Genomic DNA, 25811 nt, shown 5'->3' with positions numbered 1-25811 from the left:
CCACCATCTATTGCACATGTGTCAAACTCAAGGCCTGTGGGCCAAATGTGGCCCGCAACGTCATTTTATGTGGCCCGCGACAATGTAAATTAAAAGGTTTGACTGTCTTAAAATATGAGTTTATCAGGAGATACAGTTACACAGCCATTTTTTCATATCTAAATCCATATGCATTGTAACTTGAATAAGTAATAAATATAGAAATGGTTTATTAACAAGATTTAAAAGTAATTGCATTTATTTTACATTACATTTGGTTACATTTTATTGGATTTATCTCACAGTTACATCTGGCCCTTTGAGAGCAATCATTTTGTTGATGTGGCCCTCTGTGAAAATGAGTTTGACACCTCTGATCTATTGCATGTATTAAATTTGTGGTATTCTTAATGCTAAAACAAATATCTTTCTTTCTGTGAGTGGGATCATCTCTCCACAGAGCTTACCTATAACCTGCTTAGGGCTTCTGGGGCTGTAGTCGAGTAAGAAATTCTTGGTCGACTAAAGACATTTCCTGCTGATGGATTAGTCCACTAAAAGGTGGGCGTGGCAAAAGCTCTCAAAACTATTATAAGGGCTCTAGCCTAACTTTTTTGGGGACCGTCACAAACCCCAGTCTGAACCGTCGTGAATAGATTTCTTTCTGTGCCCATAATATACTATAAAACTGTAATAAGAGTGATTTTGTTTAATATTTTAATGTAAAAAGTAAAGTATTTCCAGTGCATTTCTACTAGTCTTCACATTTTTACATCTAAGTGAGTATTTCATTTATTACACTGGTCAACACTAAATTTATTGTCTAAGATGTTTTAGCTGATTTAGGATAATTTTGATGTGCTGAATCCAAAAATCACATTGGTTTTGCTCAATCAGGTCAACGTTCTGAACTAAGCTACATATTTGTTTTTGGACGATTTTGTTTACATGTATGAGTATTTTCACATCATATGATGCAAAATTCAGTTATATTTCTCGTTATAAACAAATTCTGAAGATTTTGCATGTGCCAACTTATGACTATTTGTTTTTTTTTATATTACAAGTGAATGAAATGGCTTCGACTAGAAGATCTTGCAAAAATAAGCCTGACATATTCTGTTACATCTGCGGTGAATACACCAATGTTCCTAACAGGAATCAAGTCACAAGTTTCATAAAGCGTGCTTACCATGCTTATTTTGGGATTAAACTTGGTGACCAAGATGAAGCTTGGGCGCCACACATGGCATGCAAGTCAGGGACGCTGGGATGCAGTCATGATGGCTGATTACTGTTGGACTCTGAAGAGAGACATCCCTGCTGCTGAGCATTCAAGGGGTTCATAGAAACAGAAGTTCATGTCCTGAATTTTGCACAATGATAACGTAACGTTCCAATTTACATGTACTTACCTTTATCAATTAACATAACGTAACATTTAATTAATACATTCTGTTAGAAAACTTTTTTTTATCTCCTAAAACATTTTTTGGATGAGAAATATTAAAGAAAATCAACTGATAATGTCACAAAATTGTAATCAATTTAGTCAGAAGATCGAATTTTTCAAAATCAAATTAGCATTAAAACCTGACCTGACTGAGAAAAATGGATATCATTTTTTGATTCAGTGGTGTAAAATGGTCCTAATTCAGTTGAAAAAACAGACAACTTTCAAAAATGTTTTTTTGTAACCCAGTGTTATTAGTTTAACCCACTTTTACCTTGCCATATAGGCCTATTGTAATTGAGTATGACTATGATGGGCTCATTCTTTCAACTAACATGACCTATAGACTCATGGTTAAAAGTATTTGATTGTATTTGAAGTGACACTAAGGAGTTTTATTTTTGTGCATTGTTTTATATGACACAGTGACAGAGATTGGTTTAAGTGGAACATAACAGCAGCTCCAGTCCAGCTTAGCTCTGTGTTAGCAGTGCCACGTGCTATTAGACAAACATAATGAGGAAAAAAGGCCCCCACGCCTCTGTCATCTGTGGGGATACAGACTTTAGCTGCTTTTCAGATGAGTAGCATGAAGCAGTCTGTAGAGGACTCCGAAAAAGTGTCAAGAGAAGCTAATGGAGCTCTGTGACTGTGAGAGCGTCTTTTCCTGAAAAGTTAAAAGTGAATGAAATAAAGCCTCAGTTCTGTCTTGCGTAGATGGATCTCCCCATGGGTCACTAATGTGGACTGCTCTAGTCCAGACAACAGGCAGGGGACAAAGCAGCAGTCAGGCCTGTGTCCCTCTGCTCCGGGGGAGTGACAGAAGGACAGGGGAAACAAACAGAAGCGGGCAGCTCATTAACACAGCTTAAAGTTATACTGATATTTGCGCTGTGGCACACTTAAAACTCTTTAAATAACGACAGGGATAAAGTCATAGATGCACTGATGCTGTGTGCCTTTTCTCCACCTGTGTGATGAAACTCATACAGGAGAGGGAAGAGGGGTCTGGGTCCGTCCCGAGAAAAGCTCTGACCATCCCTGCCTTAATTTCTACCATCTCCATGTATGTGATGCTAATTGTGCTCACAAAACTACACATGCAAAAACTACTATTTATACATACAAGCGTCAGGAAATGGTGTCTTTATAAGTAAAAAACTGATAAAACTCTTGATTCACCCCAAAATCTTGCGCAAACTCACTCACTAACTGCTCCTTTCTGCTGTTGTCCCCTATAAATCCTTATAATCTAAATAAAATGACTACAAAAAAATGACTAATGGACTACAGCCCTAGAATATACAACGCAAAGGATAACACGGAGACAAGTAGATGGCACACCCTTCACCAGCAAAAAATTATAAAGCACCTTTAAGTTAGACTGACACCACAATATTCTCCACAGTACATGTTATTCTATATAGAGCAGCCCTAGTTGACAGAATTGCAGTGACACCCTGTTTATTGCACATAAGTTCATCTGACGTGTGCTCAGGCTGCAGTGAAGCCCTGCTCCCCGGGGTCATGTGGGAGAACATGTGATGGCCCCACCACACCGAGTCACATGGTCCAGGAGGAGTTGTTGGGGACAGACTTTTGACATACTCTCTATGTGTTTATGACAAATGAACAGGCGCTCCACTCCAGAGAAGGTCACAAAACAGAGAAACATCCATGAATCATCGCATTCCCACGAGCTGAAGCGCACCGGAGACAATGACGGGCTTAGTGCGGGGAGGGCTTAGGGTTTTGTCAACAGTGGTATGTGCAAGACTTGTCAATCCTATTTCAAAATACTGACATTTGGAATTGGTGTGTATTCAGACTTACTGTAAATTCAATACAGGAAGTCTATTTTTTAAAAAGCAGTGAAGGGTCAATGTTCTGCTGAGCTATGTAAAAATGTTCAAAGGCAATTAAACACATTTTGGGCAAAAAAGAAAACAAAAACATTACGTTATTGTCTGATCTGTGTTATAATGTGTTGTGTTTTGTTTAATTCACACGTTTCACACAATTTCTGCATATTTAGGCATATTTAGTACAGAAAACACTCTCCCGCTTTGTGATGTCATAACATAAAACAGGAAGTGCTTCACTGTGGTTTTAAACTCCATACACCTTTGCTACAATCATTTTGATAATTTCAGCCCTGGAATTGCCAATTTCTACTAAATGAAAGGTAAAATGCATGTGACATCGTAATGTGGAACTGAGCATTTTGACTTTTGGAGATGTAGACAGACTAGTAATAAAGAATTCCTCAAACATGTGTAAGTCAAACAAAACACAACTCCACCACAACTTTTGATGAGGTAACAACATTCTAACATGGCTAAAATAGTTAATTGTAATACAGGACCTTTAATATGTGCAACCTATATAGAAATGGATAAGGGCTTATGTAATAGTCACTATGCAGCAACAAATCAGACAGCAAAAAATGTCAACCAGTGGCATTCTAAAAGTGTAACAGAGACTTACTGTTCGCTAACGACAAAGATGCAGTTGTCTTGAGAGGGGACGCCGGAGACAGGATGCTTGCAGGTCACCTTCCGTTCATTGTGACTAAACACAAGAAAGAGACAAGACAAGGAGTTAGTATTGATTTGTATGGGGCATAAGAACAGTTTATTGAGTGTAAAGGTGGACTATGTAACTTTTCTGGTGGAGGGTCTGGCACCTGCTCGTCTCTGTGGAGATGTTACTGCTATATGTAAAAAATTCTGCAGTATCTATCTCTATGGAGACAACCACGTGACTACACCAGGCCAAGTAATAGGTTAGATCTGTGAAGAAGTGGCCCCGCTTTTTTATTTTTATTTTTTTTAAGAATAACGCTGCATTGTGGCAATTCAAGGTAACGCAATATCAATACCAGGGAGACAAACAGGTGTCGGACCCCCATAAGGAAAGTTACATACACCTTTAAAAATTAATAGTTATCATAATTCATTGCAAAATAAAAATGGTATAGTAATAAAAATGTATATGCCAGAATTTTGTTGGCAAGCTGCTGCCATGAAATGCAAGAGAAATTGACCAGAACATAATGTGTTTTTGAGCTGTACATAAAATATAGGTTAACACTTGCAATCGTTTTGATTTACGTTTTAAAAAATATCCAATCTTTTTCCGGATTCGGTTTGTCTAACTTTACTGGGCTTGGACATCAAAATCCCATCTCTAACAATATTGCAAGCCATCCTATATACAGAAGAGGAAGATACAAAATATGCCACCCAAGCTCTACAGTCCAATTTGAGAGGCCCACAGCAACTTCCAGCCTTCATAATGAGCCCAATCTCAGAAACAGGAGTGAGCTACTGCATCCTTTTATAATAACACAGAGCACACACTGACCACAATGTTTATAATCTGAACAGCTCAGGGGGTCAATAAACTCCAAGGCAGAAATGATTAACAGTAATGGCTGCGGTTAATTGCCAATTATAATTTTGTTTGTTCAGTATCATCTGATAAGGGCGAGGCAGCCAGTTCAACAGCATCCATCACTTTTACACATCCCTATACAAATCAATAGGTTTCATATGGCTCACAGGTTAAGCGCTGTCAGGGCTGGTCTGTGGGAGAAGAGCAAATACAGCTGACATGAGGAAAAGCAGAACTGAAATTAAGGTACATTTGTAATTTTTAACTAAAAATAAAAGAACTGAAGGCTGTTTTTCAAATTAAGACAAGAATGAATAAAGGAGATTGGGAGAAAGGGGAGAAACTGCAGTTGACAGATAGAATAAATACTCAATTAAAAAGTAGCAATTGCAAAATGTTCACAGTGAGGTGATGATTTTGGCTCAGTGGAAAAAGCATGTGCACCTGTTCAGTGTTGTGGTCATTAAAATGCATGTATTTTATATAAAGTTTACGCAAGTAGTGGCTTAACTAAGAAACACTGTTGTTATAATGCATTTGGTTCTTAAACATAGTGACGATACATGTTCTAACACATTGGTATCCCTTAAAACTACCATTAAACATTCACTAAATCAATGTTTGGATTATGTAGATTAACAAAATGCATTGGAATTCCATGTCCACAATGCCCTTATCAGAATACAACTGTCCTTTGAATAAGTCACTTTTTCAGACCAGAAGATTCAACTTAATGCAGTAGCGAGTAAGTACCATAGTTAAGTGTATAACTTGTCAATACATAACTCATTTATGTTGTTTGAACGTATCGCAATGAAAACAGGCCAATGACTTGTATATTGTATGATCTTAAAAACTTGTCTTATGAAATGGACACGAGTAATATTTGTCTACGAGTGCCACTGCAGCAGATTCAAGAAGACAGAGCAAGTCCACATAGTCCCTGTAGTGTTAACAACATCCTTGGGCTACTAGCACTGCTTTTATTCACTCACTGGACATCCACTGAACTGCAAACTTCCACTCCCTCCAGCTGCACTACAAACGCATACGAGTGGACCAAAAATAACAGCGTTTTACTGAAAAGAGCAAATACCAGGACTGAAATGGTGGGGTTGGTTTCATGCTTACCACAGCACTGGTCTATAATTACTGGAGCCACTGTTGGCAGAGCAGTGCTTGGTGCGGTCTTCATGCTGCAGACCAATGGCACCGGTTTTCTTTAGAATAGTCCATGCATGTCCACACTGCAGGCTACACATGGCCATATACCAAATAGATTATTTTATGCAAGATTTAAGTCCTGATTAAATAAAAAAAAAGTCTTAGCAGATTAAGTGCATGCAGCAAAGATGTGAACAGGTGTGGAAGATGCTTGATCTAAAAAAAAAAGTGTATATAATAGGGTTATCAAAAGTATCGAAACAAAAAAGTCACATTCACAGGACAAAAATGAACATTTCCTTTGGTAATGGTATAGCAGTGGTGAGGTAACCTACCAGAAGGTAATATTATTTAATGTTGGAAATCGCATTCTATTGTCACTAGAGTCTAGTGTTTTTTTTATTATCACTGTGGTATCAGAATTGAAATTGAGTATCGGATCTATTCCTTAGTATCGAAATCCAATTTTAGTATCTTGACAACACTGTTCCGTAGAAAATAGGGATAGGTATTGGAGATATTGCGGTAGCAAAATTGCCTTGATATCGTCATGGTCTCTTTTCGGTATGTATGTCTGTTCAAAATAATAGTTTTGTCAGCGGAAAAAAGTAAGATGACTACATATACCATGATCCTTTGCGTCACGTCACCCATCAGATCCATTGTTTAACCATTAGGATCACGTGCCACACTTCCACAACAACGTAGCGAAATGCGGATGGCGCCGTTTGCAAAGAAGAGAGAATGGATAAAGAGGAAATCTGAGCAGAGACCCAGATGCATTTTGGTTTTGCCAAAACCACAAGCGCTAAAGGAGAAAAGAAGACAGATGAACAACAACGCAGTAGTAGTGTTAGCTCTGCTGAGACACAGCGTATGTATCCTTGGGAAATATAAGCACCATGAAGACTTGCTTAGCAAAATGACACTCAGAAAAGTTCCACAAATTTATCAAAAACAAAGTCCAGTGCCGGCAAGATTACAAAGCAACAGCACGAGGTACAACAGCACGAGGTACAACAGCACAAGGTACGCTGCAGAGCACACAACCAGTGATTCACGTATGTTTTCTGGACATTATAAAAAGGTATAATTGAAAAATGAAGACAAATAACTGGCTGATATAGCTGTTATGCTTATTATTGTAAGGATAAATACTGTACTGTGAGGTTCATACTGAAATAATACCGTGAGATTTGGATCTTGTTACATCCCTAGTAGAAAGTACAATAAAGAAAGTACCTGCTGCAACTAGTACATCATTTACTACTGCCTACTATTACCACACCCCAAATTAACCACTTAGCCACAAATGTCATGAATGCTTACTTGTTTAAAACTAAATGCACTTGATTTTAAGCTGCGGGCATACTGGAAAAAAAAATACTCAGCAAGTCCTTCAATAAAGCCTTAGATACACAAAGTACAGTCAACCCAATCTCTTTAATCCAATAGGAACTCAATGTCTAACTCCATTACTTCATCAGTCAAATTAATGAGTAGCATCAGAGAGTAAACCATAGCACACTACAGGCAATAAAACATGGCAAAGAGCCAGAGTAAACATGTCCAAGCTCAGGCAAACCACAAGCTATTCATTCAAGAAGACACGCAGACAGAAGCTACCCTCAAGTCAACTCAGTAGGCCACTTGCTGGGAAAAGATCAATCCTTTCATTTTTCACTTTCATTTTGACATAGCTAATGTTATTGGAATATATTGTTGACAATTACAAATGACGGCAAATATGACACAAGGCTTCATTAGGCCAACTGAAAATCCTGTGATGCACAATAACACAGGTCCGAGCTCTATCAGTCACCATGTCCTCCATCTTGCTGACCTCTTCAGAGTCTAGAATGTGAACCTATTAGGCCAAAACTTCCAAAGCCATAACCCTCTTCTAAATTTAACAGTGGGGCACTTGTAAGTTTGAACAGATGTGCAGAGGGACTCGTGTGCCCTGTCACTGTTGGAAAATAGAAAGATGAATGACCACTATGACTGACAGGGAGGACATCAAAGCGTCGTCGTAGAAACTGAATATGGACGGAAGCCATTAGAGAAGCTCCGAAACATTCCAAACGTGATCATGTGACGAGCCGGGACAGTCTGTTCTTAGCATCATTCCGTGGTAAACATGCCAGTTATGCAGTAAGTGAAGTATCATAGGCGTGGTCCACAGTTCGAAAAAGCTCATGGACCACAGTGGAAAGAGAATCCTCGCCATCAGCAGTCTTTTTAAAACATGCTCATTCAAACTGGATGTGTAAAAAGATGAATGCGTTCTGATATAACTGGATTCTTGTCCACATAGGGAACATATGGACATCAAATATTGACAAAACAATATGCACACTTGTAGCTGGAGTATACACTGTCATTCTTATGGACACACACAAGATCAATTAGCTTCTCTGGAAAACACATCTTAATGTATTTTTACAACAGAAGATCACATTTTTTTCCTTCGCCATTCCCCACTGAAACTTGAATTTGGAGAACAGCACCATGTAACAGAAATTTTGAGAAAAAGTTAATTCAATGTGTGAAATTGAAAAAGCACTAAAGCAGCATCATGTTAAAAATTCTTTAAAATTTTTTGAAGAAACCAACTTTGTGCAATACAAAAAAAGCTACGCTACTACTTTCTATCTGTGCCCCAACTATTTAGGACCTGATTTCCCAAAGCCATCACTTTAAAATTTTTATGAAATTGTACATAGCCAACATATTTGAATACTGCAAAACTGTCCTATTTTTTCCCATTTGACCTAATGGATGAATAAGGTTCCGTAGAAAGTATCAAATTCTCTCTGATAACACCACATTTTAATGCTATATAAAGCTACAATAAAAATCTATGCCACGTATAATTTCCTTAATTTAAATCATCCTTATTGGAAATATGTTTTCCAAATGCAGCATAGACCAAGCCTTGAATGCACCGAGGTCTGTGGTCTGTGGTCAGTCCCAGCAGCCGTCAAAGCATATGGTAACATTTTAACGTGCGTGGAGGCTATACCATTGTGCAGTCTTTCTTAGGAATATCTTTGTGTTTGCCGTAAGGAGTGGTTGTTTTTGTCACCTCTTCACCTCCCAAAGAAAAAGATAAGAGTAACTAGTGACTGCCCTGCTGCGCTTATAGGAGGCCAGTCCTGCTTATGTTCCCTGGTTTCTGGACTCTCTTAACTAAAATAATTAGGAGAGCACCACCGCAGTAATAAAGAGCTTAGAGTGTGTGGGGTCAACGCTCACAAGGCTTAGCATTTTATTGTCCTGGGTGGGACTTTGATCCCGCCCCCTGCCCTGTCTACAGTTTAACCAAAAACAACTGAGGGCTTCCACAAGTGTTCTTCATGTTAGCCAGGAATGAAGGGAGAAGAGAGGGAGCAAGTGTCCTGACAGGTCCTGCTACTGAAATATTTGAGGTGGATGCACGCCAAAAACAGCACATTTTCAGAATCATTTGAACAGGAAATTGAGTAGCTTTGAGTAAGGCTATAAAAATTTGATTATAGAATCTTGAATTTGTGGAATTCAAAATATAAAATGTAAAAAAGAAGTTTAAGGCTTTCATGTGTCTATTTGTTACTGGTTTGTTTTTATTCCAGATGCTTGTTCTAATATTTTTTTGTGTTAATACTTGGTCAAATGTGTATGTAGTTTGGATATTTGCTTCAGTATCAATTGCCATCTGATTACTATTACTACGACCAGCACAATTTTACACAGAAGTGAAACCAAACCTTTTTTAATTTAATGTGGAATACCAGACAAATGCCCGAAAAATATAAGGTTTTCTTATATGCAACACTATCAAGTTTTTGTCATATTTGCAATCCTGCTGAGAGGGAGCTGTCTCTTGGCTAGTCGCTGTGGACATTTATGAGCGAACAGAACAGAGCTGTCTCAATGGTATGATCTATCACCATCCCATATGTTGCAGCACAAAATGATAGCCTACCTCTGATTGCTGAAGATTGCTGTATAATTTGTGGCGTACAGGTGGAGGGCTAAGACTTATCTGCTCCGAGGCAGACGTCACGAAACACATTCCCCAGCCCCTCTAAGCCCCTATTTATGTTACCTATCTGTCTGAGACCCTTGACTCCTGAGGTCAAATGGTCTTTTGCATGCTCCTGTGGCTAAGTATATGGCAACTACATGCACAAGAAATGAGATTTATGGTAAAAAGGATGGAGTTTTGATTGTTTTTCTTATGTGAAGGAACAGAATTATTGTGTTGAACGGTCTTGATGAAAAAAAAAATCCCTCAGTTTTGTTTTGTTTTTTCAATCTTTCAATTAAACTTTTTAAATAATATGCTAAAACTTGCTTTTAAATGTATTAGTTGAGGTTTAAGTATTAGATAAGACTGAACAGAATAGAAGTAAATTTTATACACTTATTTGGAAGTTTTTGGATTTTTTTTTCTCTCTATTTTCTTTTTAAATGTCCTATACAACACAAAATAGATCCTTGTGAGCTTTAAGACATGTAACAATGTTGTTACTTCCTCAAAAACATACCTGGAGTTGTGTTTTGTCACATACATTTGTGTAATCCTTTATTATTAGTCTGTCTGCATCTCTAAAGCTCGAAATGCTCTGTTCCACCTTGTGATGTCACAAAGCAATTTTTCAAGTTAGCAGCTTCCTTTTACCTTTTGTTCAGTAGACAATTCAAGGGCTGAAATGATCAAAGTCTTAGTGAAGGTGTATGCAGCTTAAAAACACAGTGGAGCACTTAAGTATTACCACATGGCATCACAAGGTGTAACAGAGCGTTTTCCGCTTGAGAGAAGAACTCAGCCTAAATATGCAGAATTTGTGTGTTAAACATGTGAGTGCAACAAATCACAAGTCCAGGTATGTTTGTGATGAGAACACAGCATTCTAAAATAGATCAGAAAACAGTAATATTGGGCTTTTATTCATTATGAATAACATACTAGGTATTCAAATTTTATTCATTCAAAACAACACTGATATTTTGATAATCTACCTCAAAGTTGGTTTCACTCTTTTGTGCCTCAGTGGTAAGACCCCCATTTCAAATCCATGTACAAGCACATCATGAACTTTAAATCCATTCTGTACATATAATTCAAGACATCTTGTTAGCAACCTCATAGACACAATTTTCTTATGTCTAAATCTTACCTCACCACTGCTATACTGGCACAGCACAGCAAGGTCTTTTAACCAAATGTAAGTGTGCTCCAATTATCCTGGCTTTTCTTGATGATTAATTCTCTTGTCAGTGCTCATAAATCTAATCCTATTACACAAGAAGGGACCTGGCTGGGGGAAGAAAAGAGCATTGAAGGCACCTCGATAGGGCCACATTATCAGGTGAGGCCCAGAGACCAAACCAGTGCTGGTGCGTGCCCTGTACAGAGGTGGAATGGTTGACAGTGGTCGGGGGTAGTGAATAGTCCCGTGCACAAAGGCTGAGCTGAATAAGCAGAATGTGATGTGGTGGTGTGTACAAGTATAGGGGGGCATGTGGGGGGCAGCGGCAGCATGGACAAAAAAAAAAAGACAAAAAGCTGGGGGGTGCGGTCCCACATGAAAAGCAATGCAGCAGTTTGAAGTTAAGCCGTGTGCTGTCAGAAAGTAGACACTCATTAATACAGTGTGCAGAGGTGGGGAGTAAGCGCCTCTATTTAGTTCTAACTTTTTGAATACCTTGTACTTTTAGGAGTAGTTTTGCTGCATCTTATTTTTACTACTACTTGTTTTATATTTATGATTGCAATACGAACAAGTGCAATTTTGAGGTTTACTCTTCCACTAACAACATGCAGGTATTAGCAGCAAAAGTTTTGTGTTGCAAAAAGGCATACATTTGCACAATAAAACTCACACATAAATCAATTTAAACTTCTGCTTGAGTATTTTTTGTTTATTTAATGTCTTATTTTATTAATTTGAGCATCTGCTACTTTCCTACCTTGAGTAAAATCAGCCTTTTGATATAGTAAACAAACTAAATATTGAGTTAAAATTATGACACAAAAGTTTAAAGGCCTGTCTAGTCATGGACCCCTGCGTGGCTTTGACTTTCACTCTTACTTAAGCGTGAAAAAGCAGCTGCTCTTTCAGGCCACAAATCAGATTTTTCACAAACAATTCAATTAGCAGCCTCCTCTCAGCAGCTGCGACATGGTGCAAACTGTGTCAAGGTGAAAAGCTGACTGATTTAGGAACCGTCTCTGAGTCTTGGGCAGGGACAAACTAGAAAACTAAAATGTTTTTAAATTGTCATAGTGAAGTAATCACTAATAAGTGAAGTAAACATGAATCTTTGACCAGAATTGTGTCATGCAGATCTCATGATTGGTTCCTTTATCGTCTATTTATGGACACTGACTTCCTGTCATCATTTATGTCACCTTCTATGTTTCCCCAGCTTCCTCTTTGTGGCTTTTCCTTTCACTTTCATTCAAGCTTATGATGAAGGGATGATGGGAAATTCTACAGAGATATGTAGGTTTACGGACAAGTGCGACTAGTGCTGAAAATAGCCCGTGTCTAATCAGGGCCAGCTCCTTAAAGACATAGGTAAGACACTCAGCCTACAGGAAATATATCTATAAGAGTCGTCTTTCTGTTTGACTCATAAATTATAAGAATCTTATAAATGTTTGAGTTTTAAGTAGTATGCTTAAACACCAGCTTGTCTCCATGGAGATATTATTGCTTTAACTAGATGGGTCCACAATATGGCATCCCAATCTATCCAGGGAGACACAAGCCAAGTTAGGGTTAAAATGTAACTGTAATAAAATAAATGCATGATAAGTGTTTGATGCCATACTGTGGAACATTCCAGGCAAAGCACTAACATCTCCATGGAGACAAGAAAGTGGTGGACACATAATGCATAATAGGTTATATAATGCATCTTTAAATAGATCTGAAAGACAAGTTCTATAACTACTTTATATCACAAGAAGTACTACTACTATTATGACTATTACGTCAACTTTACTTCTTGCTACAACAAACACTACAATTACTTACATTGACTATAAACAAGTACTTTGTGCTGGCCACACCAATCACCTGTTTACTGTATGCTGGAAGTCAAGTAGCTGCCCGCAACATACCAAATAAAACTTTTGTATTTCTGCTACTGCTTCTGCTTTCAGCATAGCATTACTAGACCTGTCGTTGAACAGTACAGATAAGATTCATACAGCTTTCAAATACACATAGGCACTTTGCACAAGTCTAAAGATCACATTAACTGCGGTCATTGCCACACTATACAAACACACAACCAATAGTTCTAAAATTATGATAGAAGACACTCCATTTTGGTTAGTAGCCTATAACTTTGCCCACCCACGCAGGATTGGACCACATCCTTATTGAAACATAAAATACATTCCCCGCACACACACTGCAGGTACAGTCTATGGTGTGTTTAAATAATTCACGCCCTAAGACCCATCCGTCGAGATCATTAAAAAACTGGTCAGCCCACTTCCTGTGCTTCAAGGAATTCAAATACAACCAAAGAAAGACTAAACAAAATCACACATGCTACAAAGCTCACCTATATCTGTGTATATCTCTATGGAGCAGAACTGTATAATCTGGCACTGAACAAGACAGGGGCCCAGACCAGTACACAGTAATTATGGCTTAAATGAATGTGATTTAGCCCTGAGTCTTTTCCAGCACCACAGTTTGGTTAGATTTAGGAAAAGCGTCATTTGGTGAAACTTGGAGAGCTTTTAAGTATCTAAAGCCTGCTTAGATGTACTGATAAAGACATGGTGGAGGGAAATGCTCTGGTAACTGTATAACATTGTGTTTAAGCCATCTTTTTAATAAGAAAAATACATCTTAAATCCCTAATTAAATAAAATGTCAGAAGCCTTTCCTTTCATTCATTTTTAAAAATCAAACATAGAGCTTCTGATTATGATTGATAACAAAAAACTGAAATACAAAATCCTATCATTATGAAGCACATTAAGTCATCATAGATACGTCATAGCAAAAGCATTGATAAGTCACAGTGACAGCGCAAAGTAACCACAGGATTCTCCAGTCTAAGAGAGATTTATGACTGGGGTCTACCTGGTGGCATATGTTTACCGCATTTACTGTACGTGATGGACACCACGCTGTCTGAGCCTCGCTTAATGAAAGCTGCAAACACACTGTCTGCGCCTCATAAACATAAGTAGCTTGCTCTGGCATTAACCACCACCGTTAAAGCCCTTTACACACCCACACCCCTAATGCATCCCAGTTATCAACGTGTGAAGCCACTTGAGCACTGCATAAGATCACTGCGTAAAAGCGCTACTTACATTCAAAACCGCGAAGAAACGATCCTGCTTCAAAGGCCAGAAAAACGATCGAAACAAACTATGTGTTCATCCAGAAGTGTAGCGTCAAAGCCAACACTAGCAAAGAGTTTTTCGCCACTTTTTCCAGTCGCGTAGGGATGCCCTGCTGCCTACTGCTGCTGTGTTCAGGACAGGAGCTCCTCGCGGTGACTGCTGCGCGGCGTGCGCCACAGCGACTACGAGCCTGAAACCCGAGCGCGCTGACGTCACGGCCCGAGTGGAGACAGCACGCGGAGCCAGCGGCGATTTATGAGTGACTCGAAGCGAAATCACAAAGCTCACAGACACACAGACAGCATGGACCAGCTATAAGGGAGCAGACAAGAGCCCGAGGGGACTGTTTCTGCGACGCATAGGCACACAGAAGTTAGGTCCCGTTTAACTCTATGCATTCTGGGAAGCCATAAACACGAGTCATACTTAGTTTTAAACAACTGGTGAGTCAGACTGAGTGTCCTGTGAAGCATTTGAGGATAAAAGTATGATAAAATATAAATATATGCCAAGAGAATTTAGACAACAGCTCTAGTACAATCATGAAGAAATCATAAGGCTTAAACACACCATCAGAAAATCTTGAATCAGGACATTTAAAGCAAGTAATGCAGAACTTTCTGGAAATGGCACAAGACATTCACAGCTCCACTGAAACCGAAAGTTAAAACCGTACAACAGAACATTATCCATGGAGACGTCTGATGAGTTTTATGCTATACTGTGGAATATTACAGCCAAAAGGAACATTTCGATGGAGAGAGAGGTGGAGGCTGCAGGCCAAGTAAGAGTCAGGTCTGTGGGGATGCAAGCCAGCTCAATGTAAGGACGCAACTATGTTTTTCAGTGCATTAAAACATAAAAACATGATTTTAATTAATATATTCTATTTTTTTGGCCAAAAAAAAAGTTATGAGGTGGAGTTTTTAAGCAGACACTTAAAGGATTTACATGTATCAATACAATCAATAGAGCTTAGAAAAAGGTTAGAAGTGAGTAGCTGTATGTTAAGCTTCACATAGCTGCATCCCTCACTGCCTGAATCCATTCTTGAGCATGTCTGGACAGAGAAGCCGTGAGTGCACCAGGCCTTTTGAAGAAGACTCACCGTAGAGGTATTTGTTATTACAGGTTAACACCGAGGTGAGTGTTGACTTGCACAACTTTCTTTGTCTTCACTTCCAGGAAGAGTAACAGCATATGATATGTTAGTTCCGTTTGAATATGTGTGTCCATCTCTGTTACATAGAGCTAGCAAAAGATATCTGATTTGGGCTTTTGAAAGGAGCAAAGTGGGGCAGAGCACTGAATAGCAAGTACCAGCAGCAGGGAGCTAGCGGCTATTGTAAACATGAACGCCAGCACAATGACCTGAGCCTGAAAAAGCTAGGAGCCAAACTAGCATCTATAGTCATCAGTGCTGGAGGAAGACACAGGGAGACACAGTCAATATAGCTCTTCTCTGAGTTTAACCCTTTAGCTTCCTCACTGTACTCTACAAACTTAGAACACACTTGCATTTTTTATAAAGAACAAGCCAGGGCAATACTACAAATAACAGTAGAAGTAATATGTGAGTACACAGCTACATAAATAATGCATAGAGTATCCATTACACAAAAGAAGGGGGAGCACCAAAAGTCTTTCTCCAATTCTCCAGAGAGCCAGGCCCAGGGCTAAGCTCCAAGAAATGTCTGCCAGCTGAGGTACACAATGGACAAGACAACAGTGTCAAACAGTTGCAGCACTTTTAAAAAATAAAGTTTTGATCAAAATATCTTATCGAAATAAAACACTTAACTTTGAAAAAATATCAGAATTCTTAAACTAGTTGCACTGAAAGGAAAATCAGTTGTCTTAATGTAGTGGAATCAGATTAAAATCAGATGTGAGCACTATATCTTTATCAGTGCATCTTTAATGTGTCTTGTCTGAGGTGTATACTGCACTGTAACATTTCTGGTAGAGGTTGTGCCACTTGCTTGTCTCCATGGAGATGTTGCTGCTCTGCCTGGAATACCCCACAGTATGGCATTCAAGTTATCCATCTCCCATGTATACAATTACAGGTGATCGTAACTTTGCCTGGTGTTGTCATCTGCTAGTCTCCATGGAGCAAAGTAATAACCTCACCCTCAATAAGAAAAGTTTCATAGTGCACTCATCAATTTTATTTGACACACATGTCTAAGATTTACACAGTATTAGATATGAAGTGAGTGACCTGCCCCTCTCCAGGAAAGAGGAGTAGGCAGTTTAACCATCTATGTGACTAGGAGAACATATTTTATCAATGTTTCCTGTCACTCCCCAATCAAACAACAGCACTCTCTTATCCCCAAAGCTCTTCATTCATATTCAAGGCATGTGTGCGGCAGATTACTAACAGGCTTACCAAATTTGATCACGACATGACTATAATAGTATTTTTAATCAGTATCAAACTTTCTACGGGCTTGTTCAGTCTATGCGCATCCACAAGATAATTAAACGTGTAAGTCACCTTCACAGCGAGTTGGCTTGCGTGAATTACCTATGCCTCATCACTGGGCTGAACACGCACCACTCATTTACACCCAAATGAAACAATTTTGTCAAGTAGAGGTGGTTAATACTCCCGTCTTTCAAACAAGAGGTACCACAATGACCAAGGCCAAACTTTGTATAATGTAACCCAAAACTTTACCAGTTTATAGGCGCACACGAATGGTCTTCATGACAGACTAAGAATCGCACAGTGGTTGAGATCAGATTGGCTGATGTTATCGCCGCAAAGTGGTTTGGCTCCACGACTCCTGTCTCGCTCAAACACTGTAAAATAACAATGGCTAGGTTAAGATGTGTTTAAAGGAATTATATTGTGCATTTTTGAGGGGTTAAAGGAAATACCAAGCATGTAATATGGTGTGCAAAGTAGTTCAACTTAGAATAATGCTTGTGTAGAGACTAGAGAGAATGCTGCAGCCTAAGTCAATCAGTGACAAATGTCTAACCAGATGGTGATAAGCCTGCATCTGCTGGCATATTGAAATCTAAAAGTATTCTGTCTGAGCTAAAAACAAAACCTGCTAATGCTACACTCCCATTATTTGCAGAGGCAAATTGAGCACTGAGACGATCAGAACAAGTTTGGTGAAGATCTCTTTCTTTCAGTTTAATGGAGAATTACTTGTGTCACGAGAAAGGAATTTTGAGCTCTGAAGAGGGTCTAAATAAACATGCAGGATTACCGAAACGTGCGAATGGAGCAAAGCGAAATTCAATGTTGATGCTTGAATAATAGTGCAATAAATGACTGCAAATTGGTTAAAAGCTCAAAAAAGTCAATTTTGAGTAATACAGACCTCATAACTCCTCTGTTTGTGGTATTGTGGTAGAATTATACAAGTAGCCCGAGAGTAGCAAAGACAGGCAGGAGACTCTGGCTGTGTGACTCAGAAGAAGTTTACTGGACCTACAGACATGAACATTCAACACATTGTAGTATTGTCTATTGCAATCTGGACGTGCTTCTATTGTAGGAAGTATTATAACCTCTCATGACATGGGCCAGAAAACAAGGATTAAGCTGGAGGTGACAGAAAGAGCAGCAAATGTCCTGTTTTATTGTAACTAAAATAAAACGATGATATGAGGCTTGAACAATTCCACTTCTGCTAGTTGTTGGGCTATAGCTAACATAGCAGGGCCTTAGACTGAGTAAGGCAGACCTATGTTAATATCTTATACAGTCCCAAGGCCAAATGAGACAGAAAAAGCAGTCACTCACTAATTCATTCACAAGAGGCAGTTTAGAGTCCTCAATTTGCCTATGCAGTTGGATAGTAGCAGAATGCAGCAGTGACACGGTGATAACATGCCAACACTATTCTAGTCAACTGGTCTGTTCCAAGAGCCTCAGACCCACAACTTCCTGGCTGGACTGCAAACCACTCTGGCCTTTTGCAATATTAAAACATATACGGCATACAGTTTACTTTCTACATCGTGAAAATGTACCTGGAACAGTGTAGTGGGCGCTGCTTTTAAGTGATTTGTTTGTAACCTGCCTCACCTGTATTCACACTCACACTGCAAGAGGCTTAAAAAAAACCAAAAACAGAGCACTCTCGCAATTATCAATGGACAACCGAGTGTTTCAGCTGCAGCCGCTCTCCAGGCTCCCTCCGGTTCTCAGCTGACAGATGCCAAGGCAAGGCTTTCAGACTCATTAGCTGCCCACACAGAGCCCGGAGAGGCAGGCCGACAGAAAAGCGACTAAGTGTTCACATGTTTATCCACTCTCAGAGGAAGCAGGCTCCCCTCTACCTGCCCACCCGCTTTTGGCAAATGTTTTTTCCCTCTTCCACCTACACACCTCGGCTGGCTTCTTTGTCACCAACCACATGCTGTAATGCTCTGGACAGATGTAAGAGCAAAGATGCAACCATTTTCTTTAAGCCTTACTGAGGAGCATGATATAGTACAAATTATAGCTGGAGATAATTCAATGTTCAAATTACACAAAAACACTATGCACTGTAACTTTTCTGGTGGAGTGTTCATCACCTGTTCGTCTCCATGGTGATGTTGAATTACAAACATTTCAATTTTGAACTTGACTTGGATCCAGACAATAACTTTTATCATTCAGTTAAAACTCATTGCTGTTATTATATGGAGGACCAATACAATAAAATGTCACTTCCAAGGACAGGGTGCCAATTATTCAATTCAATAATAGAAGCCTTTATGCCAACTTTGAAAAAATGAGGGAATATCGCTTTCATGAACCATTCAATATCATTTCCATCTCAGAGCCCTAGATTAATTTCAAAAGAGGAGTGGACTTCTGTTTGGATGGCTATGAACTGAAATATATTTCTCATCAAAATAAAGCTGGAGGCGGTGTAGCTATTTTTGTAGACAACAGTATCCAGTGTGAGATCTTGAAAACCATGACTACTGTTATTGATAATGTGTTGCAATCATAGACTGTGTAAAGACGTGGACTAAGGGAGTGTGATGTCACCTGTAGTGTCCGGCTTCAGCCAAATGAAGCTCATCGAGGCTAACAGTTATAGCGGCCAATTTGGAGTTGAGTTCCATATTTGGAATTCTGACCGCGAGTATCATAGCAACCAAAGAGCCAATCCGGAGGGAGGCAGATGAAGGTAACACCCCTTCACGCCCAGAGCTGGCACTTAGCAACGCAGTCAATCAAACCTGTTGCTAACACTAGTGGGCGCGACCTCAGGGAAAGAAGGCGCCTGATTTGTATGTTATTAATGTTCATAATTTGATTTTGCTACATCCATTTATATAGACAGTCTAAGGTTGGAATGCATAACTATTGAAATAAAAAAGGAAATAAGAAAAAATGTAATTAGTTGCATTTGCAGCATTGAACTGAAACTAAAAAGGTGTTAATATGTGGTGACTTTAACATTGATTTACTTAATTTAAATAATAAATAATAATAAATTGTATCATAAATCAACACAGGATTTTATAAACACAATGATCGAAATGAATCTCTTTCCTCAAATCAGCAGACCTAGTAGAGTAACAACAAACTGTGCCACATTAATAGATAATATATGTACTAAACACCAAAATGAGGGACTCTTAGTTAGTGACATAAGTGATCATCTGGCAGCGTTTAGTCTATGACAGTGACTATAAAAAAGTGCAAGAAAAGCAAAAAAAATAAAAATAAAAATCTGTATAAAAGGAAACAAAATGAAAGTGCAAATGCTGTACTAACGTATCTAATGGCAAATATCTTGGAAATGGTGTATTCAGAAGTGTATTCAGTTAAAAAAAACAAAAAACTAAAGGTTTACAAAATGCATGCAAAAAAAAAAAAAAAAAAAAAACTACTAAGAATTTTACAGAGTTTGAAATATAGAACCAGTTAACCAATAATATAAGAAAGGGTAAGTAGTTGTTTGATAAACGAAATAACACAAAAGAAATATGGTTACTAATAATGGTTTAAGACAAAAACAAAGAACTACCTGAGTATATTACAGGTTGATGTGGAATCGGTGACTGGACATTACATGCAAGGCCCCCAGGGGTCAGTATTGGGACCCAAATTATTTATTTAATATAGTAATGACCAAGTCAAATTCATTAAAGCTCATTTTCTTTTTACTTCAGGAGCAAACCTGACAGAAGTACAATCATGTAAAAATGGAAATGTCAAAAATACATAAAACTATCGTTAAAGTTAAAGAAGATTAAATTAATGACATTTTGTTATAAAGCAGTTATTAACATAGACATTGATGCTGTAAATTAATGTTTTTGGGTGTAAGAAATTGATAATAAACAAAATTTGAAATCTCATATCTATCTATTTAGTGAAATCTGGGAAAACAATTATAAGACTTCTTTAAACATCATAAATATTCTTTTTAAAAAAAGCTATACAAATTATTCACAAAAAGTAGGATACATTGATTATATAAATGCACTTTTTCAAAACTGTTACAACTATGTGATCTTGTTCTATTACAAACAGCGTAGATCATGTTTAAAGCAACTAAACACTTATTACCATCTAATCTTCAATTATGTTTAGATACAGACAAGAGGTTTTTAGTCTGAGAGGTAACTTCATGTTTAATCAACCCAGAACACAGACAACAACAAAAAGTTTCTGTGTACTGGTATGCGGAGCTAAATTGTGGAACATTTTAAAGCTAGCTTTAAAGGATTGTCTTATTTTAAAACACTATTCAGATGTGAGGTATTCAACCATTATAGGTTAGAAGAAGGGCAATAATTGCACTTGAGATGAACAGTACTGTAATGTTGTATGTAAATTATTTTAGAAAATATGGGGGGGAAAAGGGGAAAATCTTAATTCTTGTATGTTATATTTGTACAGCACCTAATCTGTAGCAAATAGGTTATATGTGATTATGTACAATAATTGTTTATAATGAGTCAGCACAGGAAGATAGTTAATAATAATAATAATAATGGAAAACACTATGTACAAAGAGGGGTTGGAGTTTATGAGGTCGCACTTCCACTTCACACTTCCACTTCCAGACTCCCACTCCTTTTTGAAGTGGCAAACATAATGTTCACACTAAATTTGTACTTTCTTGTTTCTTGTTTCTATTTTTATTTTATTTTTCTCTATGTAGCTTTTCTCCTTGACTGTTAAGTTGCATTATATGTTAAAGACACGTTTGAAATAAAAATACCAACATCTTATTGCTTTGCTTGGAATATTTAGAATTTAGAATATTTATCTATGAAGTAAGTGAGGCAAATTTACAGGTCCGGCTGATCACAACACAATTTTTGAGCAGCAAAAACACCTTAAAGTTAAATGTCATGCTCTGTAACATTTTCTGAAAGATAAGACCTTTAGAAGTAGTTGCATATATTTGTATTGCAATATCCAATATAGTAGTAAAAGTAATAGTGTCTTTTTGCGATGCATGTGTCTTACAAAGGGCGTGTGTTAGCAAATGGATAGGCTACAACAAGCAGAAAGACTACAATTAGCAGCTTGTCTTTAGGGAGGCAGCAGTGGTTGGACTCTGGATGAGTGTTTGAGGCGGGAGGGGGAATAGACGGGGGTAATTAGTTGTTTGTCAAGCAGCACTGAAAGGCAGTAACTGATTCTGGACTGCCTGAGTTGACATCCACAAGATAGGCACTCACTAAATAACAAAGAACAGAAAGGTGAATAATGAGAGAGTCTCAACAGCTAACACAGCTAACTGTTGTCAAATGTGATACTAATAAAGAAGTATTAAAAAATAAAACAAAATCTGAAGGCCAACTTGATAATACTGAGTATTTTAGCATTTTAAATGAACTGAAATCAGTTTATATAGGACCAAAAAACTCAGCACATCGCTAACAGACTTAAATGTGTTTACACAAGCTAGCCAGAGAGCTAATTAGCAAAAGATCAAGGGAAACTTAGCTACTTTTGCAGAGAGTAACAAAATAGACCAATCAATGAGGAAGTCAAAGTTACAGTCCCCGCGGCTGCAGGAAGTAGAGCTGAGCCGAACCCACTGAACAGCCCATAATATGCCCGGGCTGGGGATCACTGCCACACTGGAAATCCATAATCTGCATTCAGATTTTATACAAAGAAATCTTCATATCTAATAAATAGTGTGAGGGCAAGACCTAAAATGTATGTAGCCATGATTAACATGGGCTGGTTATTTACTTGAATGAACTGTAGTTTTATTACTAGTTTTCTGCAGTACTTGTTCATTACTCGCATTTTTATTTTCTTGTGATAGCACCTTAAAAAAGTCACATCAATCATGTATAGCCTTGACAATTTTGCTATCCCCTTCTGAGATCATATGCTAACTCGGTCTAGGTTAAACTTTTGTTAAGATACTAGGGAATATTTCTGGATGACTAAGTGAATACATCAACAAGAATATTCCCTTTATTTATTTGACCGCTCAGCCCACATCTGTACATGAGTGGGTCGAAAATATAAGCTCTACATGCAAACAGGCTGAAGCTGGTGTTTCTTGAGCACAATGGCTGCTGCGCTGACTGATTTCACTGAGGGTCAGGAGAGGGGAGAGGTCGTCCTAGCCCTGCTCCACTGCTCTTGCTCTTTTGTGATCCTTGGCAGCACATCACGGTCACGAATTCCAAAGTTAGCCTATCGAGTCAAAACACCGATCCTCAAGAAGCGCCCTTGCTAGCATATAGGCCCTGCCCCCTACACTGAACAACCCTGACTTTCATCTCCCTTAAACTCCCTGCATCAGCGCTAAGTACAGTAGCTCCTTCTGAAGTTATCAAAGAGAACGTGGACAGATGCTTTTACTTCTAACACCACAGCTTGTCAGCATCCAACCAAACAAAGACGCACTTATTTGGTTATGAATAATTTGAAAGATATTATGTAGACGTAAACACAAGCAGCAAGACAAGTATTCAGATATGCTAACACTTGCACAGCAGTTTTGTGCCCTCGCTCATCCAAAACAAGAGTTGGAAAAGCATCCAGTGTTGGGAAAGTAAACTCCAAAAGTATTAAATATTTAAAAATGTTTTGTAAAAGTAGGTGCCGGCGATAGGCTTAAACAAACAAACCACTAGAGTGTTTAGAATACAGAAATAGATGCACGTAAGGGATAAAGATAGTGCTACACAATTGACTTCCAAATCTGTCTGCAAACTCCTTTCACATATCTCTTGCAATCACAGTCATCTTTGCCTTATAACTTATCATCCCCTTTTATTGAAATAGGTTGAGGAATAAGGAAACCAGCTAATTCACATCTCAAAACATGGCCAAAGCACTGTTAAGATCTATGCTTGCCTCTTTCTGTTTAATGCTTACTCAAAGGAGGCATAAAAGACGAACACAGCTCATTGTTTTTGCTTAATGAATGTGTCAGCTAGGGTCTTTGCATGTAATGAGGCCACAGAGATGCTTAATGTTGGATGCGGATGTGATTTGATGAGGCTATTAGCGGAAACCCCACCATCAGAAGGTGCCTCCAGAATCATGAAGAAAAGTGATGATGCAGCAGGGTACATCTATGTGTCCATTTGAGCAAAGCTTTAACTTACATGTTTAATTAGTTTCTACAGGGCCTATAGAACGGTTAACATGCTAATTTCTACTTTAAAGGGCAAAGCTGGTAAAAACAGGGCCTGATTTGAATTTATTCTTGACAAAATGCATTGTATGGTAAAAGCTGCTAAATAAGGAAAATCTGTATATTCATTTGACGTAGGCAAACTAATACAGAAACAAGTTGACAGGGTTACCTCTTTTGGTCCAATCAGGCGCATTGTTAAGAATCATGGAAAATGAACTGCCTGACACTATCTGAGACTATCCCAGACACTTGACTCTCTATCATGGTACATTTTCAAGTGGGCCAAAATAGCCAATAGTAGTCAAAAATTGGGGAACTACAAGGAAACAACTGCAGGACTGTTGTTTCTGTGTCATGGTGCAATATCATCACTAAGTGGGTGAGCTAAAAGTTCAAACTAAAACATGTTCCTCACTCATGGTTGGAAATCAGGTTCAGGTCCTTTAACTTCGCCTCTCCACACATCTGATCTGTAACTTGACCAGTTAGCGTCACTTTTTTATCTCCACGGAGCTTGAAACTTTAAAACCATAATGTAAAATACTTTTTAAAAAAATCATCTTCATGGAAACAAGCACTAGATGGCAAAAAAATGAACTGATAAACTAAAACAAGAATCATAAAAACATCAGAACATGCTTTCCAAGACCGTATATTAGCAGCCTTTGTGATTTTCTAATTGTCACGATTACCATTCCAACTGTGATTGTGATTAAATTGTGACACTCACGCAGCCCTAAGGAAAACCATCACTGTTATTCCCAAATTAATCGTAACTGTTCATCAAATGTTCATGAATCAGATCCACAGAAAGGAGACCAGAGACGAGCGGACGGGCAGAAGTGTGAAATAAAAGCAGCAGTCAGTTTTAGGGGGTTACAATAGGCTCCATAAACTCAAAGTTTTATGGCGCACTCCTGTTTGGGAAGCGCACTAATTGTTTGAACGCATTTGAATGAGACAGAGGCATTAAAATGTCAGCAGAGGAATTTCTATTGAGAAAGTGAGATAGAGCAGTGTGACAGGGGCAGATAATGGTCACTGGGCTGGAGCAGATAACATGCAAGGCAAAAATGTCAATGGAGAAGAAGTTAAAAGTCAATCATGATTCGATATCAATTCTCAGCAATAAAGTCTTGCTCTGGTTACTAGGCCTGGAACAACTAGCTAGATTATTTGTGATATTGTGTTATCAGTTAGAATCAATAGTAATTTGGACTATACACATTCCGCAACACATGCTAGAGGTTTGATCACAAACATCAGCAACATTATTGGCACCAGAATAATACATTTTAATTGACATATTCTGTATAAAAATCTGTGACGGACTGATGGATGAAACCTCAAGCTTATCATTTTGCAGCGCTAAGTAAGTACTAAGTATAAGATGCTCACTGCTAATCAATATTATTTTTAAGCATGTTTATCATTATGAGGAGCGGCAGCACAACAATCAAGTATGTACTCCTGATATATCTTACGCACAGTACCATAGAATTACCCTAGAGTATCATAGTACTACACTGCAGTCTGCCCTACTTATGATCAAACCAATAATGCGAGAAAAAGTTCCTTGGCTGTGAGTGGAGATGCGTGTCAGTTTGAGGACCGTGTGAATGGCCTCAATACAAGAGCAAAATCTAATCTCATCAACCACAGCTACACACAAGTTACGCACAAGTTTCACACACACCACAGTACTGCTGCCATAGATATGTGACATCCACATGCAGGAAGAGTGACGATGAAGAGACAAGGCTTCAGTGCAGGAACAAGAACTGCCATCAACAAGGTAATAAACACAAGAGACAGCTAGAAAAAAAAATATAAAGAATCATATTCTATAGGC

General features: G+C 38.4%; 1 protein-coding gene across 3 annotated transcripts in view; it reads right to left on the bottom strand.

The window, feature by feature from the left end:
• Positions 1–25811, bottom strand: part of LOC117371966 (pleckstrin homology domain-containing family A member 5-like) — a 97156-nt gene that overhangs the window by 40189 nt on the left and 31156 nt on the right. For 2 of the 3 annotated variants that reach the window (XM_033967657.2, XM_033967658.2), the window contains exon 4: positions 3920–4003. In XM_033967657.2, coding sequence (XP_033823548.1) covers positions 3920–4003 — 84 coding nt within the window. Of the gene's footprint in view, positions 1–3919; positions 4004–14327; positions 14557–25811 lie in introns of those variants that run through there. The other variant, XM_055222321.1, reaches the window with a different exon arrangement.

The sequence above is a fragment of the Periophthalmus magnuspinnatus genome, chromosome 6 (assembly GCF_009829125.3).
Source record: "Periophthalmus magnuspinnatus isolate fPerMag1 chromosome 6, fPerMag1.2.pri, whole genome shotgun sequence".
NCBI classification, from domain to species: domain Eukaryota; kingdom Metazoa; phylum Chordata; class Actinopteri; order Gobiiformes; family Gobiidae; genus Periophthalmus; species Periophthalmus magnuspinnatus.
The sequence above is the reverse complement of the archived record's forward strand: the minus strand, read 5'-3'. Positions and strand labels throughout refer to the sequence as shown.